The sequence below is a fragment of the Watersipora subatra genome, chromosome 9, assembly GCF_963576615.1.
Source record: "Watersipora subatra chromosome 9, tzWatSuba1.1, whole genome shotgun sequence".
Classification (NCBI taxonomy): Eukaryota; Metazoa; Bryozoa; class Gymnolaemata; order Cheilostomatida; family Watersiporidae; genus Watersipora; species Watersipora subatra.
Window position 1 is genome coordinate 17,808,668 of NC_088716.1, and position 23,933 is coordinate 17,832,600.

Here is a 23,933-nt window from a genome sequence, read left to right on the forward strand (position 1 = left end):
TCAACTTCTCAGATTTATATACTTTATTTTCATTCTATTTATTTTATTAAAAAAATGGTTTCCAAATAAAAATTTCGATATTCAACATTAAGTACCTGATGGGATTCTGTAAGAGAAATAACCGTCGACCAATATTGGAGCAACAGTAAAAAGCCCAAGTCATTTCGCTGCTCACCACAGCTTGTTGTACGAATATTATAAAATAAAAGAACATTCTAGAAACAAAGATTAAATACATCTGTTATTGAAACAGTTAATAAAATGGAATAAATCTAAAAATATGGTTGACTTAGAGATAATATATGAGCATTGGGATAATAGTTCACAATTTTCAAGCTCTTACCAACAACACAGACATGTAATGTACAGTAATCAATATTATGTATGTAAAACACATAAGTATATGTTTATACTGCAAGTGAGAATTAATGCATTGCTCAGAGTGATCACCATCTTACTAGTAAGAATATGATCTAGTCGGCCGGCAGCAGGCACAAACGCTCACGCTGACCATACTTAATATAAACTCAATGAAGCCAAGAGAGATGCCGATGATAGGAAATGCTAATATCCATGATTCAGCACCGCTGTTCAACTCCAAGCGATTAAATTGGTCTGCTACGCCCTGTAAAATTGAAATTCTAGATCAGTATTCATGAGTGATAAAAAATCGGGCAAATCTAGTTCAAATTGAATAAGCGATTAGTCAAACAAACATTGGTTTAATATACTAAATATAAAATACATAAAAATTGGATAGAAAATCAATAAAAAGAAAAAAATTGTAAATAAAAATAATTTGTCGTAATTCAGCATAAAAGCAAAGCATCATGATGTTAGGCATTTTGACGAATCCCTAAGTTTGAGATGCAAATAGAAGTTATCTACTCCTGAGTAAGCAACTCCACAATTTACAATCATTCTAATACAGATAAAAATGGAGTGTTTCAAGCATATTTTGGCCTCAAGAACTGCAACTCGCTAAGTAAGGGAAAAGACTTACCAATTTGTGTTTATAGATGAAGCTAAAAGTCTCTAGGGAAGCTCCTTCCGAGTCGGCAACATTGAAGAATATCTCAAGAGAGAGAACAACTGCTGCTGGTGCAAACAGTATCATTGTTGAAACATTCATGAAGAAAAACAGTTTCTCCTACAACAAAGAGTTAAAAAGTGATATAAAATTTTTAAAATTAGCAAAATTCTTTCCCAATCAAAGGCTACAAGAATTAATTAACCCAAATAACTTGTATGACGCGAGACAACTCAATACATTATATTAAAAAAAATTCAATTTGGCGTTCTAGTTGCGCTGTCAACTCATATTGCATTTCTAGTGAGAATAGCAAATTTTAGAATGAGAATTAGTCTGTCCAGTCAGTATAAGTTCAAGTGAGAAAATAACGCAAAAACATACTTCAACCTGGCACTTTGTTGAAGGACAACCCTCTATAACTACCCTAAGAAACATGACAGTGCGCTTACAAAACCTTTGATCATAATGTATTTATAACATTGCTGCTACAACTAGAAATTCCCCTGTCATACAGCCCACGACCAAAGTGATATTGGAAAAAAGAAAGGGTACTGATGGTTGAGAAATGCAATATTAGCAGTCAAATGGCACTGCAGTGCAATAGGATAACTGCAATAGTAGCTGTAATGTACTGAGTGTGGGTGTTATTATATACAACAAACAGCAATAATGAAAGGAAAAGATTATATGTTTATATTTCTCCCCTTGCAATAGGAGAAATGCAATATTGGCCAATATTAGAAGTAAAATGCACTGATATTATTAGAATAACCAATATTATTAATATAGTAAACCATATAATAGAAAACCAATTAATAGAAAACCAATGCACAATTTTGTTTACAATTCCAAACATCATAGCTAACAATATCAAGAAGTTGTGATATTTATATAAATTTTTAGAAAATATATTTAAAAAAGTGTTTGGTCATGACAAACAGCAATAATGAAAGGAAAAGATTTTATGTTTATATCTTTCCCCCTGCAATAGGAGAAATTCAATATTAGAAGTAAAATGCACTGATATTATTAGAATAACCAATATTATTAATATAGTAATACAGTAATAATAGAAAACCAATGCACAACTTTGTTTACATTTCAAAACGTCATAGCTAACAATATCAAGAAGTTGTGATAATCTCATAATAGTCGTTAGAAAAAAATATCATCGTCATTTCCTTTACTTTCACTGCTTTGGACATCAGTTAGAATACCAAAGTACCCAAGTTTCCAAAATGTCAGTGTCTTTAAAATCGGCAAAAAAGAAACGATTTCTGTACTTCTACGTTAATTACAGAAACCTTCGGCAATTCGACAATGCTATAGACTGGTGAAATTTGCACGTTATTTTTTCGTGAAATACGCACGACTTAATGGTTCTATTTTCTGTTGCTCGGGGTTGCGTTTGCCGGTCCTAATTTTGATAAAAGTAAGGCTTGGCCAGTTTTAATAAAGATTTTCGGCCAAATTAATCTGTCTACTTGTGTATAATCCGATCAGATGGGTAAGGTTTAGGAATATGTAAACAATTTTCAACGACTTGGTTACATATTCAAATAGGCTTGTATGTGTTTTGTATCGTTATTATATTTTAACGACTCTACAAAAAAAACGGTTAAGTTTGTTGATGAGATTTCGATACAAGAGTTTGCGACGTTGTTGATGAATAATTTTTGTAAGTTGTGTGTACATGCATTTATCATAAAAACTCTCAAACTTCGTTCCCGCTCGTTTGGTCGTGGGATTAGAATCACAGCTTTGTAGCAACGACTGTAATTTTAAAGCCTTTCATCGTAACAAATTTGTTGGAAAAAGTTCAATCAGTTTTGGATCATTAATTCTTACATCTTCAAAAATGATGAAAATTCTAAACATACCAAAAGATAAAATATTGTGCATATCAAAACTCGTAACAACTCTAATACCATCACAAAGGGAACTTACCAGGCATCCACTGTCTTTAACGCACATCGCAAATGACCCTGACATCATTATCTGCAACACACATAAAAGTTTTTCATGAGTTCCACACATAAACACATCGTCTAGTTATTGTAAGTTACAAGCTATGAAGTACTGCTAAGGCCTACAGGGTTCAATGTAAGGCTGAAAATGACTTATTAACCACAAAAATTCCGGCTATGCATGACACATTATCAAACGTCGATGAATAAATATTCAGATTTCCACTAGTTGAAAATTTAGTCCGACTATAGAGCTGTGCATAAACTAATTTGATAAAACAACTGATAAACTGTCAATCACTTGCTCACACTCTGTGGTAAATGACACAGACAGGAACATGAAGAAGATACTAAAAGTTCATCGTGAGGTGAAACAAACAAATATTGAGAGGGTGAGGCAGCGGACAAGCTATATTGAAAGGTCATTTGTCCAACAGCATAGACTGAGCTTGATGATGTTGATAAAAGCATGGATCATTCTTCCCATTTTAGGCAAACTTCCAACAACCAAGTTAATTGGTTCTAAAATCTGCTTCATATGTTAAAACTATCTTATAGTAGAGTAAACAAGAGAGTACACAAAAACATCTGCAATAGTTCCTTAAAGAAAATTGCAAGTAATTAGACTTATTATTAAATTGAATACCAACTACAAAAAAAATTAATGTAAAAACCTTACAGAGTTGATCGTAATTACGGGGCCACCTCGCAAATTTCATCCTTTTTTTAATTTTTGGTATAAACTCCTTTTTTTATTAATTTTGACCATAAACACTATACATAGTTAAGAGGCAAGTTTTGTAGACATTCTGTCTACCACCAAAGTTTTCTTAGCAAATATAATCTATTTATCTTAAATAGATAGATAGCTTCTTAAAGAACACGGCAGGTAATTTGATAAGGTATTAAAATAAATGTATTATATGAAACAACTAGATGAGTGCCCGACGTTGCACGAGCAATAAAAAAGTTTTTGTACAGAAAATTTACTTTTACTCAAAATATTCAACATCAACATTTACCATTCTAACTTTTAAAAGGAGTTTGTTTATTTCTTGTGTACCGTACTATTTCTGTTTACTGTGTTTATTTCTGTGTAATTCATACCGTACCAGCTGCAGTGCCTACTACAGATCTATACTGATTGCAATAGTCTTGTTGACTATGAGTTTTAAAGATTTTCTTCACTTATGGGCATGCATTTTTCTTCTGGTATGGCTACATGGGTTTTTCTTCTGGTATGGCTTTATGCATACCGCAAGCTGCAGTGTTTAACATGAAGCCATGAAAGATTGGCATGCATTCCAAGTATGTGCCAAATTTAGAGCCAGTTGGAGAGTGCAGTGTATTGGATAAATGAATGTTAGCAGAACTGGAGGTTGTGTGTTCAAATCCAGTTCGCAGTGGATACCACATTCTTAAAACTTATTCACTATAGCTGGACAAATGGAAGTACAGAAGTACATACTGGGCAAACGTTATAATTTATAATTAGGAGATATAGAAGACAATATGTAAAGCATTAATAAATTATATATACAAAACTAAATTAATGAAGGAATAATCAATGTAGGAAGGTTTCACCTCTCACCTTTCAGTGTAGCTAGTGATAGTGATATGCTACATGACTTACTGTAGTTGAGATTAGACAGAGTGTAAACTACACAGCTTGTAGATATTGTTTAATATTTTTATTTTTACAGTTTTTAATTTTTACGTACAAAACTACGTTGTTTCAGAAAACTTGGTGAGTCACAGAGTGTAATCAGATATTCAGAGGATCAGATCCCTTTTATCTCAAAACAAACCAAGTGTTGACTCAGTGTAAATACCATAGACCTATTAACTATACTAGACTGGGCAATGGGAAGCCACGGTGTCCTACATAAATAGCCACATTCTTCACGACGTAACGTCAACGCTTTGTTCACTCGCAGCTGGTCAAGCAAGTGAGTCATCATTGTTTATATTGAAAGAATGGCAGAGACAGCTTTGTTGCTACATGTAATTTGACATAACTACTAAAGTACACAAGATATTAGTTTAAAATTTTAGATGCAAAGCTTATACACTATGCATTTCCTACCCTGCAAATTTGTAAACATAAAGTGGAATATTTTATATGTAAAGTGCCAGTAAAAATGTATATTGATCTATTCAAAAAATATTGCAAAATTATCAATGTTGCCCTATGCTATGGGCTAACATGTCAGATAGCTAGGTGTACAAACTGATTTCAAATGCATACACACTGGTAAATGGTACACTGATCACAGTTGCCATGAACATAAATGTTGGGTCTTAGGTGTTATGCAAACAGCATCAGAAAAATCGTAGAAAACAAACGACAAATGGTACACTTTTCTAGACATATTGTGACAGGCTACACATGACTAAAGACGACCAGTCGGCTGAGCTTTGATCTAAGATTACTCTTGTTAGCTGCTACCTTTGTAGCCTCATGGTGAATTCTAATTCTGACACATCTGGATGTGATAGTTTTAATTAACGCTGCGCTGTGACTTGAGCATGGAAATTCCTGATGCAAATTGCTTTGTAAAACCAATGAAAGAGTCTTCGTGACTACCAGCTTGTGTATGTCTGCAGTGATTCCTTGTAAGTTGACACACTGCCATATGATCTGTTCTGAGCCTAGACATATCTTGGTGATGACAGGATGAGGTGTAAACAGACCACCTCTATCTTTTACACTGATTAGCGTCGCATCATCCCTGGTGCGTAAACCTGGACAGAAGGCTATAAAGCTGGTGCAGTCATTGCAGTTGAGTTTTAAGCTTCGTACCACATAACCTGCTAAATAAATATCATATGTTATTATTATTATAAAAAGTATACGTATCAACCATAAAATAAATTTACCTACATCTCACGGATTTGCTGCAGTATTATTTCAAGCCACTCTGCTAGCTGTATATCTGTTCTATACACTAACAATAAGTGAAAGTAGCTAATACCAAAATACATGTAGGCCTACATACCTAAATCACGTACCACAATATGGGCAGTCATGCAGTTTAGCACATGCAGCAAGGCTGCAATGTGTGCCAGATTTCTTATTTTGTAAAAAATTTGGAGGAATTGGTTGTATTTACCTACCGATGTACTCCACTATGTCCGAGACAGATTCTGACAGATCGATTTCCAGCCGTTCGCTTGATTCCAAATAATCATGGAAGTTATCGTCACTTTCTACATGAATTTTTCTCCGTTTAGATGAGAGAAGTAAGGAGCAGGAGCCATCTGAGCTATCACAATCAAGACAGTTAGCACTCGTGCTAGGTGTGAAGTCTGTTTTCACTAGTCGAGTTTTCAGTGCAGATTTGAAGCTACAGACATCTGGATTATTGTTGAAACCTCCCTTGGCCTGAATCTTTGAGGGCAGTGTTTCTATATGCTCCTGTCCAAGCTTGTACAGAAGTAGATACTTGGCCTCGCTAAATGTTTGAAAACTTTAATTTCCTATTCCAAAAACTGATTTAACTGTCTTTTGCTGGAGTATTAGAACAACCAAAGGCACAGCAAAAATTTTTACTCTTGTCCTGCAAAATAATCAGTAAATAATTGCATTCTTATGAGACCATCATAAAGTAAAAATCTTTTCGTTGGGTTTAACTACACTTCTAAATATCGCACAGCCATCACCATACTCATTTACTAGCCTATGTCCACCTGCCATGGTGATGAAAAACTTCATGAAATGTGCAACACTTCGTCTACTTCGCGGTTGGCACCTCTTTGTGTGAAGCAACTTTTCAAATATTAGTGCCAGCAATGATCTATAAGAAAACATTTTGGAAAAAACTATTATTTGTATGCATATCTCGGAAAAATCCGCAAGATTTCTTGCTCTTCATATCTAGGTACCTCTCACAACCACACTTGACAACAATTGGAGTAAAATTTACCTTCGAATCATTTCCAGTGCTGGTAGTTGCTCCACTCTCTATGGCTTCCTACTTAAAACTATGGCCTGGACTAGGCAAAGTGAACAAAGCAACAAAGTGAACATAAACCTATTTTCTGATGCTGTTTGCATAACACCTAAGACCCAACATTTATATTCATGGCAGACTGCAATCAGTGTACGATGTACCAGTGTGTATGCATTTGAAATCAGTTTGTACACCTAGCTATCTGACATGTTAGCCCATAGCATAGGGCAACATTGATAATTTTGCAATATTTTTTGAATAGATCAATATACATTTTTACTGGCACTTTACATATGAAATATTCCACTTTATGTTTACAAATTTGCAGGGTAGGAAATGCATAGTGTATAGGCTTTGCATCTAAAATTTTAAACCAATATCTTGTGTACTTTAGTAGTTATGTCAAATTACATGTAGCAACAAAGCTGTCTATGTCATTTTTACAACATAAACAATGATGACTCGCTTGCCTGACCAGCTGCAAGTGAACAAAGCGTTGACGTTACGTCATGAAGAATGTGGCTATTTAAGTAGGACACAATGCTGAGCCGTGAGGCATTGGATTGCCCAGTCTAGTATAGTTAATAGGTCTATGGTAAATACTCATTGCCTTTTTCCTTATCGCTGAACAAGTGAGTCTAATAATATAATCAAATGTCAAAGCGTAGACTTTGTTTAGTTCCACACTCATTCCCTAAACATACAAAAGTGCAACTTCCTCTCTTTTAAAATCTATTCTAAAGCTATTTCTAGAAAATCGATTGAAATTTAGTCAATACTTTTTTAGCTAACTAGAAGTAAGTTTTCCTTTGATAGGCGCAGTATCACAGCTCCAATGCAAATGCTCAATGTGCTTTCATTTCCAATATTTTATAAAGGCAGAAAAAAGTAATTGGTAGAGTCTCTTTTAAATATCGGCTCCTGAGTTTAGATAAAATCATTATCTTAAATTTTACAATAATAAAACAATTACACTGAGAATCATGTTTTAATGATTTTTAAAGGTGGCTTGAATGTCTGCTCAAACAGGTGTGTCAACTTTCTATAGAAGTACAGGAATTAAAAAACACGACTAGAAATTAAAATTGACCACTTCCTGTGCAATTCCGCTGTTGAACGATTTTTCAGCTGAAGCATTTTCAAAGGTTTTTATCGACTTTGATGCAACTATTTTTAACGCAATGCTAATGAAAAGGTATGCCAACATTCGAACAAATTATGAGAAAGGTTTTACTTCAAAGTAGCTTCCATTTGTTTTCCCACTTCAAAAGTGTTTTTTTATTAAATTAACAGGATATTTGGTGATGATAGACACTATAAATCATTTAGCATCAAGTGTCACTTTAGTCAAAGGTCTGCACCTGATTATGTAGTTTGCACCTTATGCAATGAGTCTATTTTAATCATTTGCAGCACTCAAAGAGTTCAAGATAAACTTACATATAATTTTATAGATTTTACCATAAAGTATTTTATTTTTCTATCATTTGCAATTATTTTTGATATTTGAGGTGATCTGACGGCCAGGATGTTTCAAGATTAAAATCGACATGATTTGATTGCTGTTAAAGCGCTCAGATCAAGCAGAAATGCGATTATGACATCTATAGTTGCAAAGAGGCCGATGGAATAGAGACGCGTAATACCGCAAGTTGAACTATCAACTATAGAAACTAGTGATGTCATTTTAGTCCGTAATCGTCTTCTGAGCATTTTAACTACGCTAAAGTTCTGTCGATTTTATTCTTGAAACATTCTAGCAGTCAGATCACCTCAAACATCAAAAACCAATCGCAAATGGTAGAAAAATACCGATACTTTTTGATAAAACCTAATAAATATTTTGTGTAAGTTCATTTTAAGCATCATGCAGATGTTTTCAGTATTCCAATAAAGGGCACCATATACATTGAAGGGCACCATAGACATTGAAAGGCACCATAGACATTGAAAGGCACCATAGACATTGAAGGGCACCATAGACATTGAAAGGCACCATAGACATTGAAGGGCACCATAGACATTGAAGGACACCATAGACATTGAAAGGCACCATAGACATTGAAGGGCACCATAGACATTGAAAGGCACCATAGACATTGAAGGACACCATAGACATTGAAAGGCACCATAGACATTGAAGGGCACCATAGACATTGAAAGGCACCATAGACATTGAAGGGCACCATAGACATTGAAGGACACCATAGACATTGAAAGGCACCATAGACATTGAAGGGCACCATAGACATTGAAGGGCACCATAGACAAGTAAATGCAATCAGAGGTACAAGGCAGTGTTTTCTAGCCCAGGGCTAGAGTTATTAACCAAGCAGTTCGTTTGATAATTGAAAGAGCTATTTATCTAGTCAGTTGTTGCACTAAGTAGCTTCCGGAATATTCTGGATATTCGCTACCCCCCTCCTCCTACACACTTCCAATCAAAGGAATATTAACTAGTGCTCTGAACTACTTACATATATCAACTGAACATATCAGATTAGCTAATTTGTGCCATCGACCCAGCAGTGAGCTGAGGTAGTAAAAGTTTTGTATCATTGTGGCAAAATTTTGTATCTAATGTGTGGAATGTGGTGTTACCAATATGGGTTCACACTGTTCAGTGTCAAGCTACCAATTGGAAACATCTTTCAATTGGGCAGAGGCCCTTAATAAATTTCAAGTGATCTGTGTGGGTGACAGTGGGCTCAATACATCAGAGCTTACAATATACATGTAGTGTTGTTATTATCAATAGGCCTATTTCTTTTAACTACTGGTTTTTCAATGGCGATTGATAACGTAAATGGAACAAGGTTGCTGACAAATCTGTCTTTTAAACCGAAAAGCAGCAGCGACATGCACTATTTTTTCATGTCGGGCAGCTACATCACTAGTGCAATCAAAAAAATGTTCTCAGTCGTTCTCAGAACGATGGCGATCCTCACGCAAACAGAACTGCGATTTTTGTTACTTGGGTCTCCAAATCCTATTCACCTATTCACACCAGCAACTTGTAGTATGATTTGTATATTTTGTAGCTGGCTAATATAGTCTATCATGATACAGTCGTAAGAAGGAATATGTATTTCTTTTAAGAGGCCAACCGTGGATGGGCAGTAAAAATGAATAAAATGGATATTTATGAGTTAGCTTAAGCTCCATGCCTTCCCTCATAAGAGTTTAATGGAATTATTTATAGAAGACTATGTTAAATATATTTCCTGGGTCTTAGACCGTCATCTGTCGTCTTTCTCTGTCGACTGCCAAGAGTTAACGCATGAAGAGCCTGGGTTACCACATGCAGTGATCTCTTTATTTATCACCTTTTATCTGACCTTAAAGAATTTCTTTAATCATCTAAACCTATCCACAACCCTGACCTGTGGATCCATAGCCCTGACCTGTGGATCCATAACCCTGACCTGTGGATCCATAGCCCTGACCCAAAGCCCATAATAATGAACGCTAGTGAAGCCTACTAAACACCTTACTAGCTTTTTCATGTTGTTCAAAGCAAAATACCATTGGCTAAAGCAAATGGTGAGAAACAGATTGGAGTATTCAATTTTTTGTAATTTTTAAACCTCGCACTATGAATTTATTTACTGAAAAAATGCATAATCAATGTATTGGAGGCAACTGTTTTGACTTTTCCTACTGATGTCCGATGACTCATTGGCAGCTTGCCAAAATCTCTCTTGTCCCATAATTATCAACAAAAATGTGATAAAAATTTGTAGTACGTGCCTAAGAAGATATCTTGAATGTACCTTTGTATTGTATCTACTTGTAAGTCGAGTATTTACAATAATATAAAGCCAGTCCATTTGCATTAAAATATAATGTTAACATTCCACATGATCATTCAGCAACTGATCCAACGAAATCGAATAAAAGCTTTGAACTATCAACACAGTCACTATGTTTCCATGACACGCATGATGGGCAACTTTGAGCCAATCTTCAAGTTGACGGCATCATGGAAATGGCGCAAATCCGCAAGCTAAGCGAGTTTAGAGATCGCAAGACTTTATTGAATCCATCATGCTTGCAAATAATGGACACAGCGCTTACAAATGATGCGCATTAAAATGCCGCGCCAGCTATTCAATTTTAAACATTTTCAATATTTCTGTCGTCCTTTCTTGATCGAGTTTTGCACGTTTTCGTCGCTAACATGTGCGTCACGAATTGCCTCGCTAATTATTAACTTATAGCATACAATTTCTTGCCTTTTTTCAACAAGGCGCCTGAGTCACTCTGCATCATGCGGATGTCCATAAAAAAATTTAATTCGCACGATAACGCATCTTGCACACAACTTCTAATCTACTTGATCATGCGCGTCATGGAAACAGTGATTAGCAGACTACCAATCAACCCACACAAATATTTGTTGGCTCATTTACTTAATGACTGTCTCCTTTAGCAATTAGTGCTCTTAGTGTATCTGAAAATCTTTATTATACTAAGAGCCGTGTTCATTCGTTCGTCCAAAGCCGACATGCGAGGTTAGAAATAAGATTGCTTTCAACAGGGTTTGAACCCACAACCTTCGGTTTGATAGAACCAATACACAATCACCTCGCTGGATTTTTGAATCGATTATTTCTCACTCCTAACTTTCTCTTTTGACAGCGCCGGATTGCCACAGTGCTAGTATAATATGATATCATTGGTGTATTTTTAAAATGGATTCTTGGAAGCTGGGTTTGAAGTGGGTAGACAAGTGCTACCACTTATCCGTTAAGTATATGTCTGCTTACAATCCTGTGTTAGAGGAATGAGTCCAGAAGGCCTAACAGTATCCATCAATAAACCACGCAGGAATATCACGATGTTGTGTTGTGACCGTAAGATGAGTTTATACCATTGCCTACGAATCGTTGTCCCGAGGTCGCTGTAAAACGGTTCATCGCAGAGCTGCGCTAATTCAAAATACAAGAATCAATACAGATATGACCTGATCTGCCAAACTTCACTGACAGTTAACTAGATCCGTATCTATTGTGTTGCATAGTTTATTGTTTTTTTATTACAAAAAATGTCTGTTTACTCGATTATATTAAAGAAAAAGAACAATAAAAAATTCATCTAATTTCGTAATACATTAATATGCATTATATAAAAACACTAACCCATAATTTTTAAGCTACATAAGCTGAACCCCGAGGCAGCGACGGATTACTCTAATCTCTCCTTTTGTTTTTTTTGCTGCTGGGTCTGACCCATATTTACAGATTCGCTGAAGTCAAGTGTTGATTGGTCAATGATATGCGGCACCATCATCAAATCAAAAAGCTCTCATCTAGCAGAAAAATGGTTAAAAAAATGTTCTGGTTACCAAAGTTTAGGTTTCAACTGATCTCCATATAAAACGTTACAGACACTTCAAGCATTAAGGCGTACATGTATCTCATAATCAAAAAAATAAAGATAAGCTTACACTAAACTCTAGTACATTTTATCAGAAAGTATCTGTATTTTTCTATCATTTTCAATTGTTTGTTATTTTTGAGGTGATCTGACTGCCTGAATGTTTTAAAATTAAAATCGACAAAACCTGATTGCTATTAAAGGGCTCAGAAGAAAATGACATCACTAGCTATTATTGTTGCGATAGTTGATACCGACTATTCAGCATTACTCGTCTTTATTCTGTCGGTCTTTGCAATTATACACGTCATAATCGCACTTTCGCTTCATCTCAGCATTTTAACAGCGATCAACCTTCGTTGATTTTAATCTTGAAACATCCTGGCAATCAGACCATCTCAAACAGGTAAAACAATCACAAATGATGAAAAAATATCGATACTTTCTGATAAACTCTACTCAAACACTGTTCATATCTGATTTAATTTACTAAAATTTTGTGCAAGCTCATCTTTAACAGTTTGTAAGCTGAAGTTGCAGCTCATTGATAGGTAAGTTGATAGGAGTGATCACGTGCAGACACCGCAAGAGGTAGTCATACCAACACATCCTCCTCAGCAGCTATGGCTAGACCAGGAATGGTGGCCAGAGCAAGGACAAAATCACAATCAATCAGACGAGTGGCAGACGTCAAGCAATGCTTGTCCAGGTGGCGAAATGGAATTTCATAACTTCTCTTTCAACATTCTGTTGTCATAGCAACGCAAATACCATCCGTTGTAAACAACAAACTCGACTTTATTTAATGGCAGTTGTTGTTATCATGCATAAAAATTTACCTTCCCAAGCACAATAGGAGGCTTATCCAAGCACAATAGGAGGCTAATGCGCTGTAATTGAATTTGAATCTACAAAAACTTAAGTTAGAGTATTTGAGATGTTTTTCGGTTTTTGAAGTGCTGGAACCAAAAAGAGCTACATGTTTATTTGGATACCTTACACACATTCGGTGTATAGTGTTTGAATTCCAGCAAATTACCCCATTGACGCAGAAGAGTAACAGTCATGCCATAGGGCCTCGTTAACGGCAACTAAGGGTACGCCTCTATGAAACATTAATAAACAAAATATAGAATGTTTAATGTTGGTATGACACTCGAACTGACAGCTTGTCATATAGGAAAGAAGCGCAGTAATTTCTAGAAATGTTGGTACTAGATTCAACTATCTCATAAAGCAATGAATGTGTAGAGCCTTTGTTACAGTAATCCTTGACTACTTTGTGGTTTATCTTTCACGGTTTCAGTACTTTTTGGCTAAAAAGTGTTTGTTAAAAAAATTAAAAACAAAAGAAAACTAGCGCAATGTTCGGCGTTGCACAGGTATTAAAAATTAACTTATAAACAGTGACAGGTAATGTAGTTGCCTGCCACTTGCCATTAGCCAGGCACATTGCCAATGTCTAATTTGAGTAAGCTAGTAACCTATTGCTACAGCTATTAATAAGAGCCGTGAGAGCAAGCATAAAATGACATTGCGCTGTACGCAGAGCAGTATGCGTATTTTCACCTACATATATCGCCCAATGAACTCATCAATCTTATGTAGCTAAATTGGTAAGATATTTGCCTGGCAATGGTAGGTTTCGAGATCAAATCTTCTGCGTTACGATTTCTTCATTCCAATATTTTAATAGCTGTAGTTGGACAAACCAAATTACACACAGATACACACTCAGATATATATATATAGAATTACAAATATACAAACCGAATTACACACACACAAACTTTGAGATTTATGTACATATATAGATTAATTGAAAACACTACAAAAAATTTAAAACGCATAAGTACAGATGCATAAATTACATTTATAAACGTGTGACTTCCTTCTCACAATGAACCCAGTTAATCACAAGTATGAATATACATAACATATGAACTCCGAAATATGTCTCTACTATGTAAGTGCATTCTCTGGCTAAAACTGAATACGGTAATCCCACGCTACTTTGCTGCTCACCTTTCGTGGTTTCAGTACTTTGCAGTTAAACATGCTCATTAAAAAATAAAAAATTTAATTAAAAACGCATTAAAAATTAAAATACATAAATTTCTGAACCTGACCTTCTTCTCACAATGGACCCAGTTAATCAAAATTACGAATATTCCGACTAAATGAAGTCCAAACTACGCCTGTACTATGTAAGTGCATTCTCTGGTTCAAAATACTAAAACTGAAGTTAAAATATAAACTGAAAGTCAATCAAGATAACTCCAATTTACTTTTTTATGATACATTATGTTTAGAAAGCAGTTTAAGTGTTCTGGTGTTAAATTTTGGTCCATTCATATTATCTTTAAAATTAGTTTCTATTTTGTGGATTTTCCTTTACAGCGGGAGGGGGGATGCCAGTCCCCATTAACTGTGAAAAGTGAAGGAATACTGGTATTGAAAGCTGAATGTAATAGATAAGTTGTAGTTTATGGGTGAGAGTAAGCCTCGAGTACAGCTCATCATAGAATCTAGCCAAAAGTAAGTATCTGTCATGTGTAGGCCAAGAGGATTCCCACGTCTCTAGCCTAAAATTGGCGTGGCTTTTTAAGGACGCCATTTTTCTATAGATGTTGTTATTTCCATAAACATTTTTGGCTGTGTGCCAAATTTGCTCACAATAGGCTATTTAGATCTCACTATACTCTCTTTGAATCGCTATCTCATGTGGAAAATCTACCCTGCATTGTCAAAAGCATCAAAAGTTACCTATAGGTAAACGATGGTTCCTAGTGTTGTTGGCAGCTCAAGTGTTTACTATCATAACTGCTAGTTCAACATTTCTATGGTCACATTAATTCCGTGCAAGCTCTCCTTCTACGTATGCGTCTGAAGAGTTAAGCTTGTCGCCTTTCTACCTCATAGCAAGGTTATAACTTGTTTGTTATTGCTATTTTAACTGATCGATGCTTAAAATTTTAAACAAACTTTTGAATTTCAAATTTCAAATTTAAATTTCACAAAAACTATTATTGCTACAGTCACTGCCAATGTTACATTGCTCAATGGTATTCGTTGCCAATTGAACCTGGCTCATAATATTCAAAATTGACATCTATGTGTGACACTGAGAAAGCTTTGTACAAGTAGTATACATGTAATACTGAACATGCTGCAAGTGACACCTGAGTGACACCGCTCACAGGTACTACTTAAGCTATACTAATAGACATTTCCCAGATGTGACACCGGTATTCTGGATATAATGGGATACATGTTCTATCGTGAAGCTCCATGTGACACCGCTATTATTACAGATACTACTATCTAATGTAACATTTAGGCATTAAACACATCAGGCAGAACAGCTTGACTGGATGGCACCATGACACAGGCGCCATTAGCTAGCTATGATTCTGTGGGGACACTAAGAATATTTACTACTGGGATGGTAGTACATGACACATCAACACAGGTGCTAGGGTTCATTTGTTACACTCTTAAATCAGTTGAAATGAATAGATTCATTTGACCAATTAATCAACAGATTACTGGATAGTATTCACGCAGCTTTAAAAAATCTTTAAACAGAAAATATCCAAGCAAAGAAAAAGCTTTTTAAAGCCATAAAAACAAAGAAAAAATTAAAAAACATAAAAAAGAAAAAAGATTGTAAATGCTCTTTATACTCGGCATTGTAGGAGATTGTATTAAACTGCTCATGTGAATAAAACAGGAAAAAAAAACAAGATATTCGGGTACAATCCATGCAAATTATATCAACTGCATTAACGTTATAGCAGTTTTCAATGCATTTCTTTTCTGTTAACAACTTTGAGTACAGACATTCTACAAAAAAATTTAACCTACACACAAAAGCTACGCTAGCAATATTCCTTCAAAGAGAACTGGCCACAAACCATTCAGCTCACTGTATCAGAAGTAGAAACAACAATCACTATGTTTCCATGGTGCGCAGTACTGCGAAGCAGCCCCCCTCCGAAGTCGAGGGGATTGTACGTTTCCATGCTGCGCAGTGGTTTTCAGAATTTCAGCAAATTAGCCAGAGAAGAGAAATTGTATAAATCGAATCGCCTGATGGAGAAATAGAATCGATCACGGATACCGAACGTCATAAACGGTCTTTTTATGATTCTGTCGTCATTATACTTTTATTTACAATACACATTCACAAGGTTTTACAAACCTTAACACACTTTTTACAAAGTAATATATTTTTAATAAGTATTTTTAAGTAATATATTATTTATACGTTAATTTAGGACTTGCCACCTATTTTTCGAAATGTGTTGGCATCGATAACAAAGTCCAGGAAAGTAATCACCTCATTATCCTCGTGAATGCAGACCATAATTAAATTTAAGTGAAAGAAGATCGGAAGAATAAAAAAACAAGATTAGCGGGACAACCTTTGTACTAGTTTATGGCCTTCGAAGAATCCGTATCCACGGCATGAGAGCTATGCGCAGCCACTGCGCAGTCGCTGTTTCTTTGCTTCGAATTTGCACTGGCTTCGCACTGATCAGTGCGCAGTGATTTCAGTGCGAAGACGCCGTTTCCATGATTCGGAGATAGCGCAACTCCGAAGCACTGCGCATCATGGAAACATAGTGAATCTAAACAATGATGGAATGCAGGACGGATGAAAGGCAAGTACACAGACAAAAACCGTTCATTGATGGGAAGCACTGACGTTGGATTACCTTGCGATGCAAAGGACTGGAGTTGTTAACTAACCCTGCGCTTCAGCATTTATCTAACGGCTATGAAATAATCCAAACTAATTAAAAACAGCCTGTATTGCAGCCAATTAGGTAAGTGTTGAATCAATAAGTGAAACAAACAAAGGATCAGTAAACTCCTTCACCAACTACAGCCTTCTAGCCTGGAATCCCCTACAGATGTTGAGCTAAGCAAGAGGAAAAACAGTGGACTCAGCGGATGTCATGGCACGCGAATGTGAACACACAGTATATTGACTTCCGGCCATCACTCAAATGAACGCATACTGAGAACACAACATTGCTGGCTAGTCAGCAAGGGCACAGCTCAAGGTCTGCATAGACTGCTCCTTCCGGGCTTGAAGCTAGGAGTTATCACCTTTGTGTGGAGCAATGAATAGGAATCATCAGGCTTTCCAAAATGATTTGGTTGTTGAAGCTGTAATTAACATCCACTTTTCCTTGTTGGTATTTGATCAATCTTCCAAAGTATTGATCTTGCTATGAGATTTGTTGATTGCTCTATGAAATTTCAAAAGACTGAGTTATTCTAATCAAAGTAATAACGCCTCTCTCTGTCTTTGGGAAGTAAAATGGAATAATTGTATCAGCCATGTCAATAATGCATATTTAAAAAATTATCCGATTTTGTTTTTCTGTATTACCCTTTAGTTTTTTTGAAATATGTTTTATTGTAATTTTTTTGCCATATGTATTACCTTTTGCTGCTATGGCTACTTCTTAGCATAATCCGGTCGACCTCGTAACGTAGATCTTTTAAATTATATCGATTCAATTTTTTATTGGACCTTACTGGAGTGACGTCGGTTTACGGCTACATTTTTATTGATCTTGTCCTGCATTGATCATGTTCTGGGCCAATTTAAGTCATGGCTTCCCGTTCTATGATGATTTTAATAAAATAATTGATTGGACTATGTCAACCAGATGTGGTTATTTTTAGCTAACAATGAATAGTCATCATCAGATGAGTTTACCATTTGATAAGGTACTTGGCAGGAAGTGCAATTCATTTTCAGCGTGTTTCACATATATATATATATATATATATATATATATATATATATTGCTGAATAGTACACCTCATTGCTTTATCATATATGCTTGATCAGTGACATTCATTGTGAAAAGATAACATGAAAAATTATCGATTGTTGGAGGACGATAAGTAGCACGTGCAAACATGGCCAGCTCATCGAGAGGTCTCATTTTGAGAATTCAAAAAGCTCGTCGAACTTAGAAGGTAGAAAAATCTGCCACGACACTGCGTGAACTGCTTATACCAATCACAATGCCTCAGTCGCACGAGTCTAGTTCAACTATATTTACATGCATTGATGAGCACACTTTTATGTTTCTGACATTTTTCACTAATGAAGCATGGAGCATTATTTCTACACCTCTTGTGCTATGTTATGAATTATATGTAAGCCAGGCATTAAAATTAGCATGGCAAAAATGAAGAACTTGTCGCCATTACCTAGAAAAAATTAAAAAACGAGCAAACATTCCTCCAGTTTGGAACACACCCTTAGTGTGTATAGTCTAACCACTAAAATGTAATGATTTCATCACTGCTGGAGATCAAGCCTAGTCAGTTACCATCGACCTAATGTACATCTCTACTATAGCCATAAAGCTGTCAAAACCAGAATTAGTAGAGAGCTCTAATCTGAACAGATTGGCTTCCTTTCCATTAGCAATCAATGCACAAAATTTATGTGGAAAGGCGTTTATCATTTTACGGCTGACATGAACACAAATAAAATTCTTCTCAAGTATAGGAATGATGTGAAAAGGTCATACCTATAGGCTGCCCTAAATCTGCACAGGGCGAGGGACTAAAATTGGCTTTCAAAAATGTTGAAAATGATGTGTTAGAAAGTCAATGTAGAAAGGCAAGAATGTAGAATTTATTGATTGGAATCAATATTAAGAACTAATTACTCACTATGCAAAGTATATGCTTTCATACGCTATCTTCATTCAAAAGGATTTTTGTTTACTTAGCGGAGTTACAGCCATGCACTTAATACCTGTGAGTGATAGCATTAGATTAGCTGATAGCAAGGTGTGTCTACTATACCTAGCTAGTTGATAGTGTAAAAGGCATGGCTGCTGTAGTACTATCATTAACACAACTGAATTAGCATGCACTTTTAAGATCATGTCCATATGCCTCTTTATTACTGAAAGCTGTAACCTTTTAGTTGGTCCTTTATCCTTGACACTGGGATATTACATGCTAGCTGATAATTGGGCAGATTTTGAAAATTTGGTTGAATAAAACTGTTATAAAAAATTGGTCGACCTGTAAGTTGAATTTGTTCAATTTGTAAGCGGTTGATCATACACAACAATTAGTCATAGCGAAATGAGTGCAATTATATTTACTTACATAGAACAAGCCAGCTCGCGTGACACAACAACAACATCAAATGTATTTGAGCGCTTAATCACTGTTTCCATTGTAAGGATTTGGGATCGTGAGCGAAGTTCAGTTACCATGGGATAAGAACGTCAATGGACATTTGCATGTTGAGGATTAACAGTCACTTTGTTAAAAAAAGGTATAGAATTCTACTCCAGAGGTCATAGCAGCGCACTCCTGTCTCACTTGAATCGAAATAGGAATGATTGAAGTGTTTAAAATGTTTAAAATGGAATAGCCTATGTGGCATTTTCTTGCATATTATTCGCAAGTGCTGTTTTCATCGTTTGCAAGCATGAAACTTTCGACACAAAATTGCAAGTAACCAAACTCGCGGATTTTTATGATATTCATCTTGCGGATAACTTATGGAAGACGCAAACTTATAAATTAACTTCATCATCGGAAAATAGTAAATATCAAAAGACAGAATAGAGTGGTCGATGTGCTCATTTGCGGAGCCAATTTTCAGTAACAAAAACTGGACCTGTGTTAATAGCAGATTACTAGCTAGTGTTTACACAGCTTTGGAAAATTTTTATGACCTGTAATTTCAAGCTAAAGAAAAAGCATTTTAAAGCCATAAAAGAGACAACTTTATAGATGCTTTCTATAATCAACATTCCAGGAGATTGTATTAAACTGCTCATGTGGATGATAACACAAATGATTAAAAATTCTTTTAAACCCATACAAACTGAATCAACTGCATTTTCATGATAGCAGTTTTTAATGCATTTCCTTTTTGTTGGCAAATTTGAGTAGAAATTTTACAGAAAACTTCAGCTATAGCCAACCACTACACTAACGATATCCCTTCCTACAGGACTAGCCACTGAGCAATCAGTCCATGGCTCCATCTTGTAAGCATAAATCAGGGATTAGCAGTGCCATAGAGATCAGAACGGACAGCTGAGGAACGCAATAGGAGATCCTGATGCTATCTCATGAATTATTTAGAACTATTCTTAGAATGATTTATGGTAGAGGTGATATCACAACCTCGTGACGTTTCTGGCACGGATTTTAACCCTAGGGGACCAGTGCTTGTTTTGGTGAAGAACCAGCCACATTTCCTGCTTACGTGAAGGCTGATGATTTTAGTTGAAGTACAAGCCAGCGGAGAACTAGACAAACCATATTCATACTGCGTGATCAGAGCTATGAATAGCTGAAAAGTATATTCATTCTGTAGAAACTTTGATTTAGAATGCTAATGGCATAACACGAGCTTAAATATATCATAAGTTTTTTTACTATTCTGAATAAAATACACAATTAGTTCGGTAAAGTTTAAAGAGCTGATGTACTATTGTGTCTGATTCAAGCTTCCCTTCAAAATCTGCAATCTAGACTTCTCCAGGATAATATATCATTCATACTGAACGTCCTAGTGTACTGTTGGTTGGATGTGTTTTTTTGTGTAAACATAGCGGCACACTTTATAGATATAAATAGCTTTTGAGTTCAAATTTCTACCTTTTCATGTGGTTTCTATGATAATAAATAGGGTTGTTACATGGCCTGCTTGGAGCGAACCAAATTGGCATGACCAGCTGCGCATGTCCTGGTAGATGTTTTTTGCTAAGCCGCTTATGTAGTGCTCCATAACAGGTGGTCCACTAGTTGGCTACTCCATTTAAGAAAAAAAGTAGTATGCTCTGTTGCTCATTAGGTTATGAAGCCATTTTGTCAGTGATGGCGATGATGGCGTATCCCAGTTTTCGTTTATAATCACGATTGAAAAACCAGATTCCTGATAGGTGGGAGAAAGAGTAATGCGACATTTACCTACAATGCCTAACCTTTATGATTCATATACCTCTATTTTAGTCACACGGGTTGCTTAAAATTTACTAGTAGAATGCGCTATATAAGATTTCCCTAACTAATGGCATATCCAGGTATCTGCTAGTTGTTACTACGTCTAAATAACGAGGATGAGCCCATTACAGCATTTCTGAGCATGAACCAGAAGAGTTACCGTATACGTAAGAGTAGAACCCAACTGGTTCCAATTGTTGATAGGTTTTTTGGTTGAGGTTTTGATCACAAGCTTACGGGAGAGAGAAGCAATGGTAAGAGTGTAGCATTCAATAAACAAATGTATTAATGAATTCTCTATCAGATGGCCTTGCATAAATTATGCAGATGACCTGTTCTTATACTATCAATACTATTGACAGCATGGCTATCTTGTGCCAGGCACAGTCAGCGAAACTGGCACCTCCGTTCTATTTTATTCCTAGTTCATAATTATGGAATGTCCTATGGTGTCGATTCACAGGGAAGATCGTCACATAGTGATCTGAGAAACAGCTGCTGTGTCATGTCGGACAAGCTATAATTGCCAAAGTTAATCACTATTGTTACGACCTCATCCCAGTTTGAATAAGGATAGGGACGACCTGATGGCACCCAACCAACTATTTATGAATCATTTCCTATGCTCGTTTAGGCAAGCCTATTGCTCTTATTTAATAGTAGAAGCTCCTAGGGAGGGTGAGGGTAAATACATACATCCCTTTCACTTACGTAAACCAGGAAATGTCTGGATGAGTGTACATGCAATTCATTTTAGTTGAGGAAAATAAAATTACACAATGAGCTGTAAACAGTAACTTTTTTCGTCATCATTTTAACCCAAAACATTGAACAATATTGAGATTTAATGTGAACAACCATACGAACATCTAATATGATGCCTTCAAGCAAACGCTGTGCGGGTTTTTAAGGGCGTTGTTGCACAAACAATGTCTCTGAGATCTTGACTAGACATGTCTGAGTCCTTAACAGGACATGACATGGGAAACATGCCTAGTTGCAGAGACTTAAAGGTTGACTTGCAACAAAATTCACATTACAGTTATTTGGTATCAAAATATTCGCCATGTCTTACCCTGTTGTGTTGTAGGTGCAAAATATGTGGAAATGTAATTACAAGCTCTTAAAAGCTCAAAAACTCATAGATTGGAATCTCTTGATTTTGATGACGTATCCGCGGATTTTGGTTATTGTCTTGTCACATGATGTCCTCGCGTGAATTGAAAGGCCAATGAAAAGCTCAATATAAAACGGGTTTTATCTAAGACCCCGTATCAAATATAGATGCTCGCTACTTTACAGTTTCAGCTTGGCCATTCCGTCCGACAATTCAACGTACGTGTACATGTCTGAGTTGCGATATCATTCTTGTCACTACCAGTGGCCTTTTTTAGAATTGAGCAGGAAATGAGCTTTTTAGCAGGTCCGCTGTTCCAGATCACTATACCTAGACTGCTATCTATGATATATTAAAATGTCAGCATCTTTCAAAGAACACTGCCTCACAATCTTCAGAAAACTTTGTTGTGGTTTCTGTGCTATTATATTCTGCTATTCTTCATATTTTGATGGACACCAGTCTTTAAATTACAGTTGGTGGCTGATTTCATGTAATTAATTATAGGAAAATTTTTAAGCATCTAACTTGGAAGTATAGGGCCTCTACCTACACTCTCCTTACAAACAAAAATGCGTAATATAATCACAGAATAATTATTGAATTAAATCAGCTGGTGAAAATTATTCTTTAATAAACTGAAAGACAAGTTGTCGAGTTAAAGGATAGTGAACCCTCTACTCACCCAGAATCCTGTCCATATTTCCACAGTATATACAAGCCATGCCCAGACTTGATGTTCCATAGGCAATGTTTGCCAAACATTCCAGTCGATGCCTTTTTTCTCAGCTCGTTCTCCCCAATATTTAAATGTCATCACCAGCCATACAACGCCGCAAGCACACAAAAGAAGACCGATTATCATGTGGAAGAAACCGACAAGCAGGTAGGGGCGCCTTGTGAGTGAGCCCATTTTGAAAGGAGTAAAGCAATGAGAAAACTAAAAAGCAAAATCAAAGATGATATATGGCTGACTTGAGTAAACGTTTGCCTTCAGCTAATGCGCGTATGGTTATGCTTGTGAAATGACTTGCTCTTGCTTAGTGGAGCGTATTGATGTGTAGATTTAATTGAATGACACAATAAGGAGATGGTTAGATAGCCTCCCGCCTCACTGTTAATACAGCGAACACTTTGGGCTAACACTTAGAACTGTGTACACTTACCAAGTGCGAATATGAGAAGATAATTTCTGATATGAAAGTAATTTTTATTATCTATGCTGGTTAGAGACATATTTTGCTGTTGACACCTACTTGACTTCATGCTTATCAACTAATGCTGCTCTCACTTTGCTAAAGGTAAGATACTACTTATGGCAGTTTTCTGGTCCACCAGTAACCGAGGTAAGCGAGAATGGTGAGAGTAGATCCACTGATAGCAGTAATTGAGTAGATGTAGGCCTACATGTAGATTGTTCTTTAATGACATTTATTTATTATCTGAACCACAGTGAAGTTTTTAGTTTT

The 23,933-nt window shown here is 36.0% G+C and overlaps 1 protein-coding gene across 1 annotated transcript; it reads right to left on the bottom strand.

Moving 5' to 3' along the window:
* On the bottom strand, positions 1-23,478 carry LOC137404303 (uncharacterized). The gene is made up of 4 exons (XM_068090491.1): positions 23,150-23,478; positions 2,981-3,031; positions 1,004-1,150; positions 1-625 (listed from the first exon to the last, which is right to left on the bottom strand). The coding sequence occupies exons 1-4, from the start codon at positions 23,375-23,377 to the stop codon at positions 458-460; spliced, it is 594 nt and encodes a 197-aa protein (XP_067946592.1). The 5' UTR covers positions 23,378-23,478; the 3' UTR covers positions 1-457.
* Positions 23,479-23,933: the final 455 nt, after the last annotated feature.

What these genes read in the sequence shown, in the direction of transcription:
- LOC137404303 (XM_068090491.1), bottom strand. Translation starts at nt 23,377, where the DNA reads ATGGGCTCACTCACAAGGCGCCCCTACCTGCTTGTCGGTTTCTTCCAC. An exon ending in AAATATGGACAGGATTCTGG is followed by an intron (nt 3,032 to 23,149) that starts GTGAGTAGAGGG and finishes TGTGTGTTGCAG; the next exon opens with ATAATGATGTCAGGGTCATT. An exon ending in TTAAAGACAGTGGATGCCTG is followed by an intron (nt 1,151 to 2,980) that starts GTAAGTTCCCTT and finishes TCTTTGTTGTAG; the next exon opens with GAGAAACTGTTTTTCTTCAT.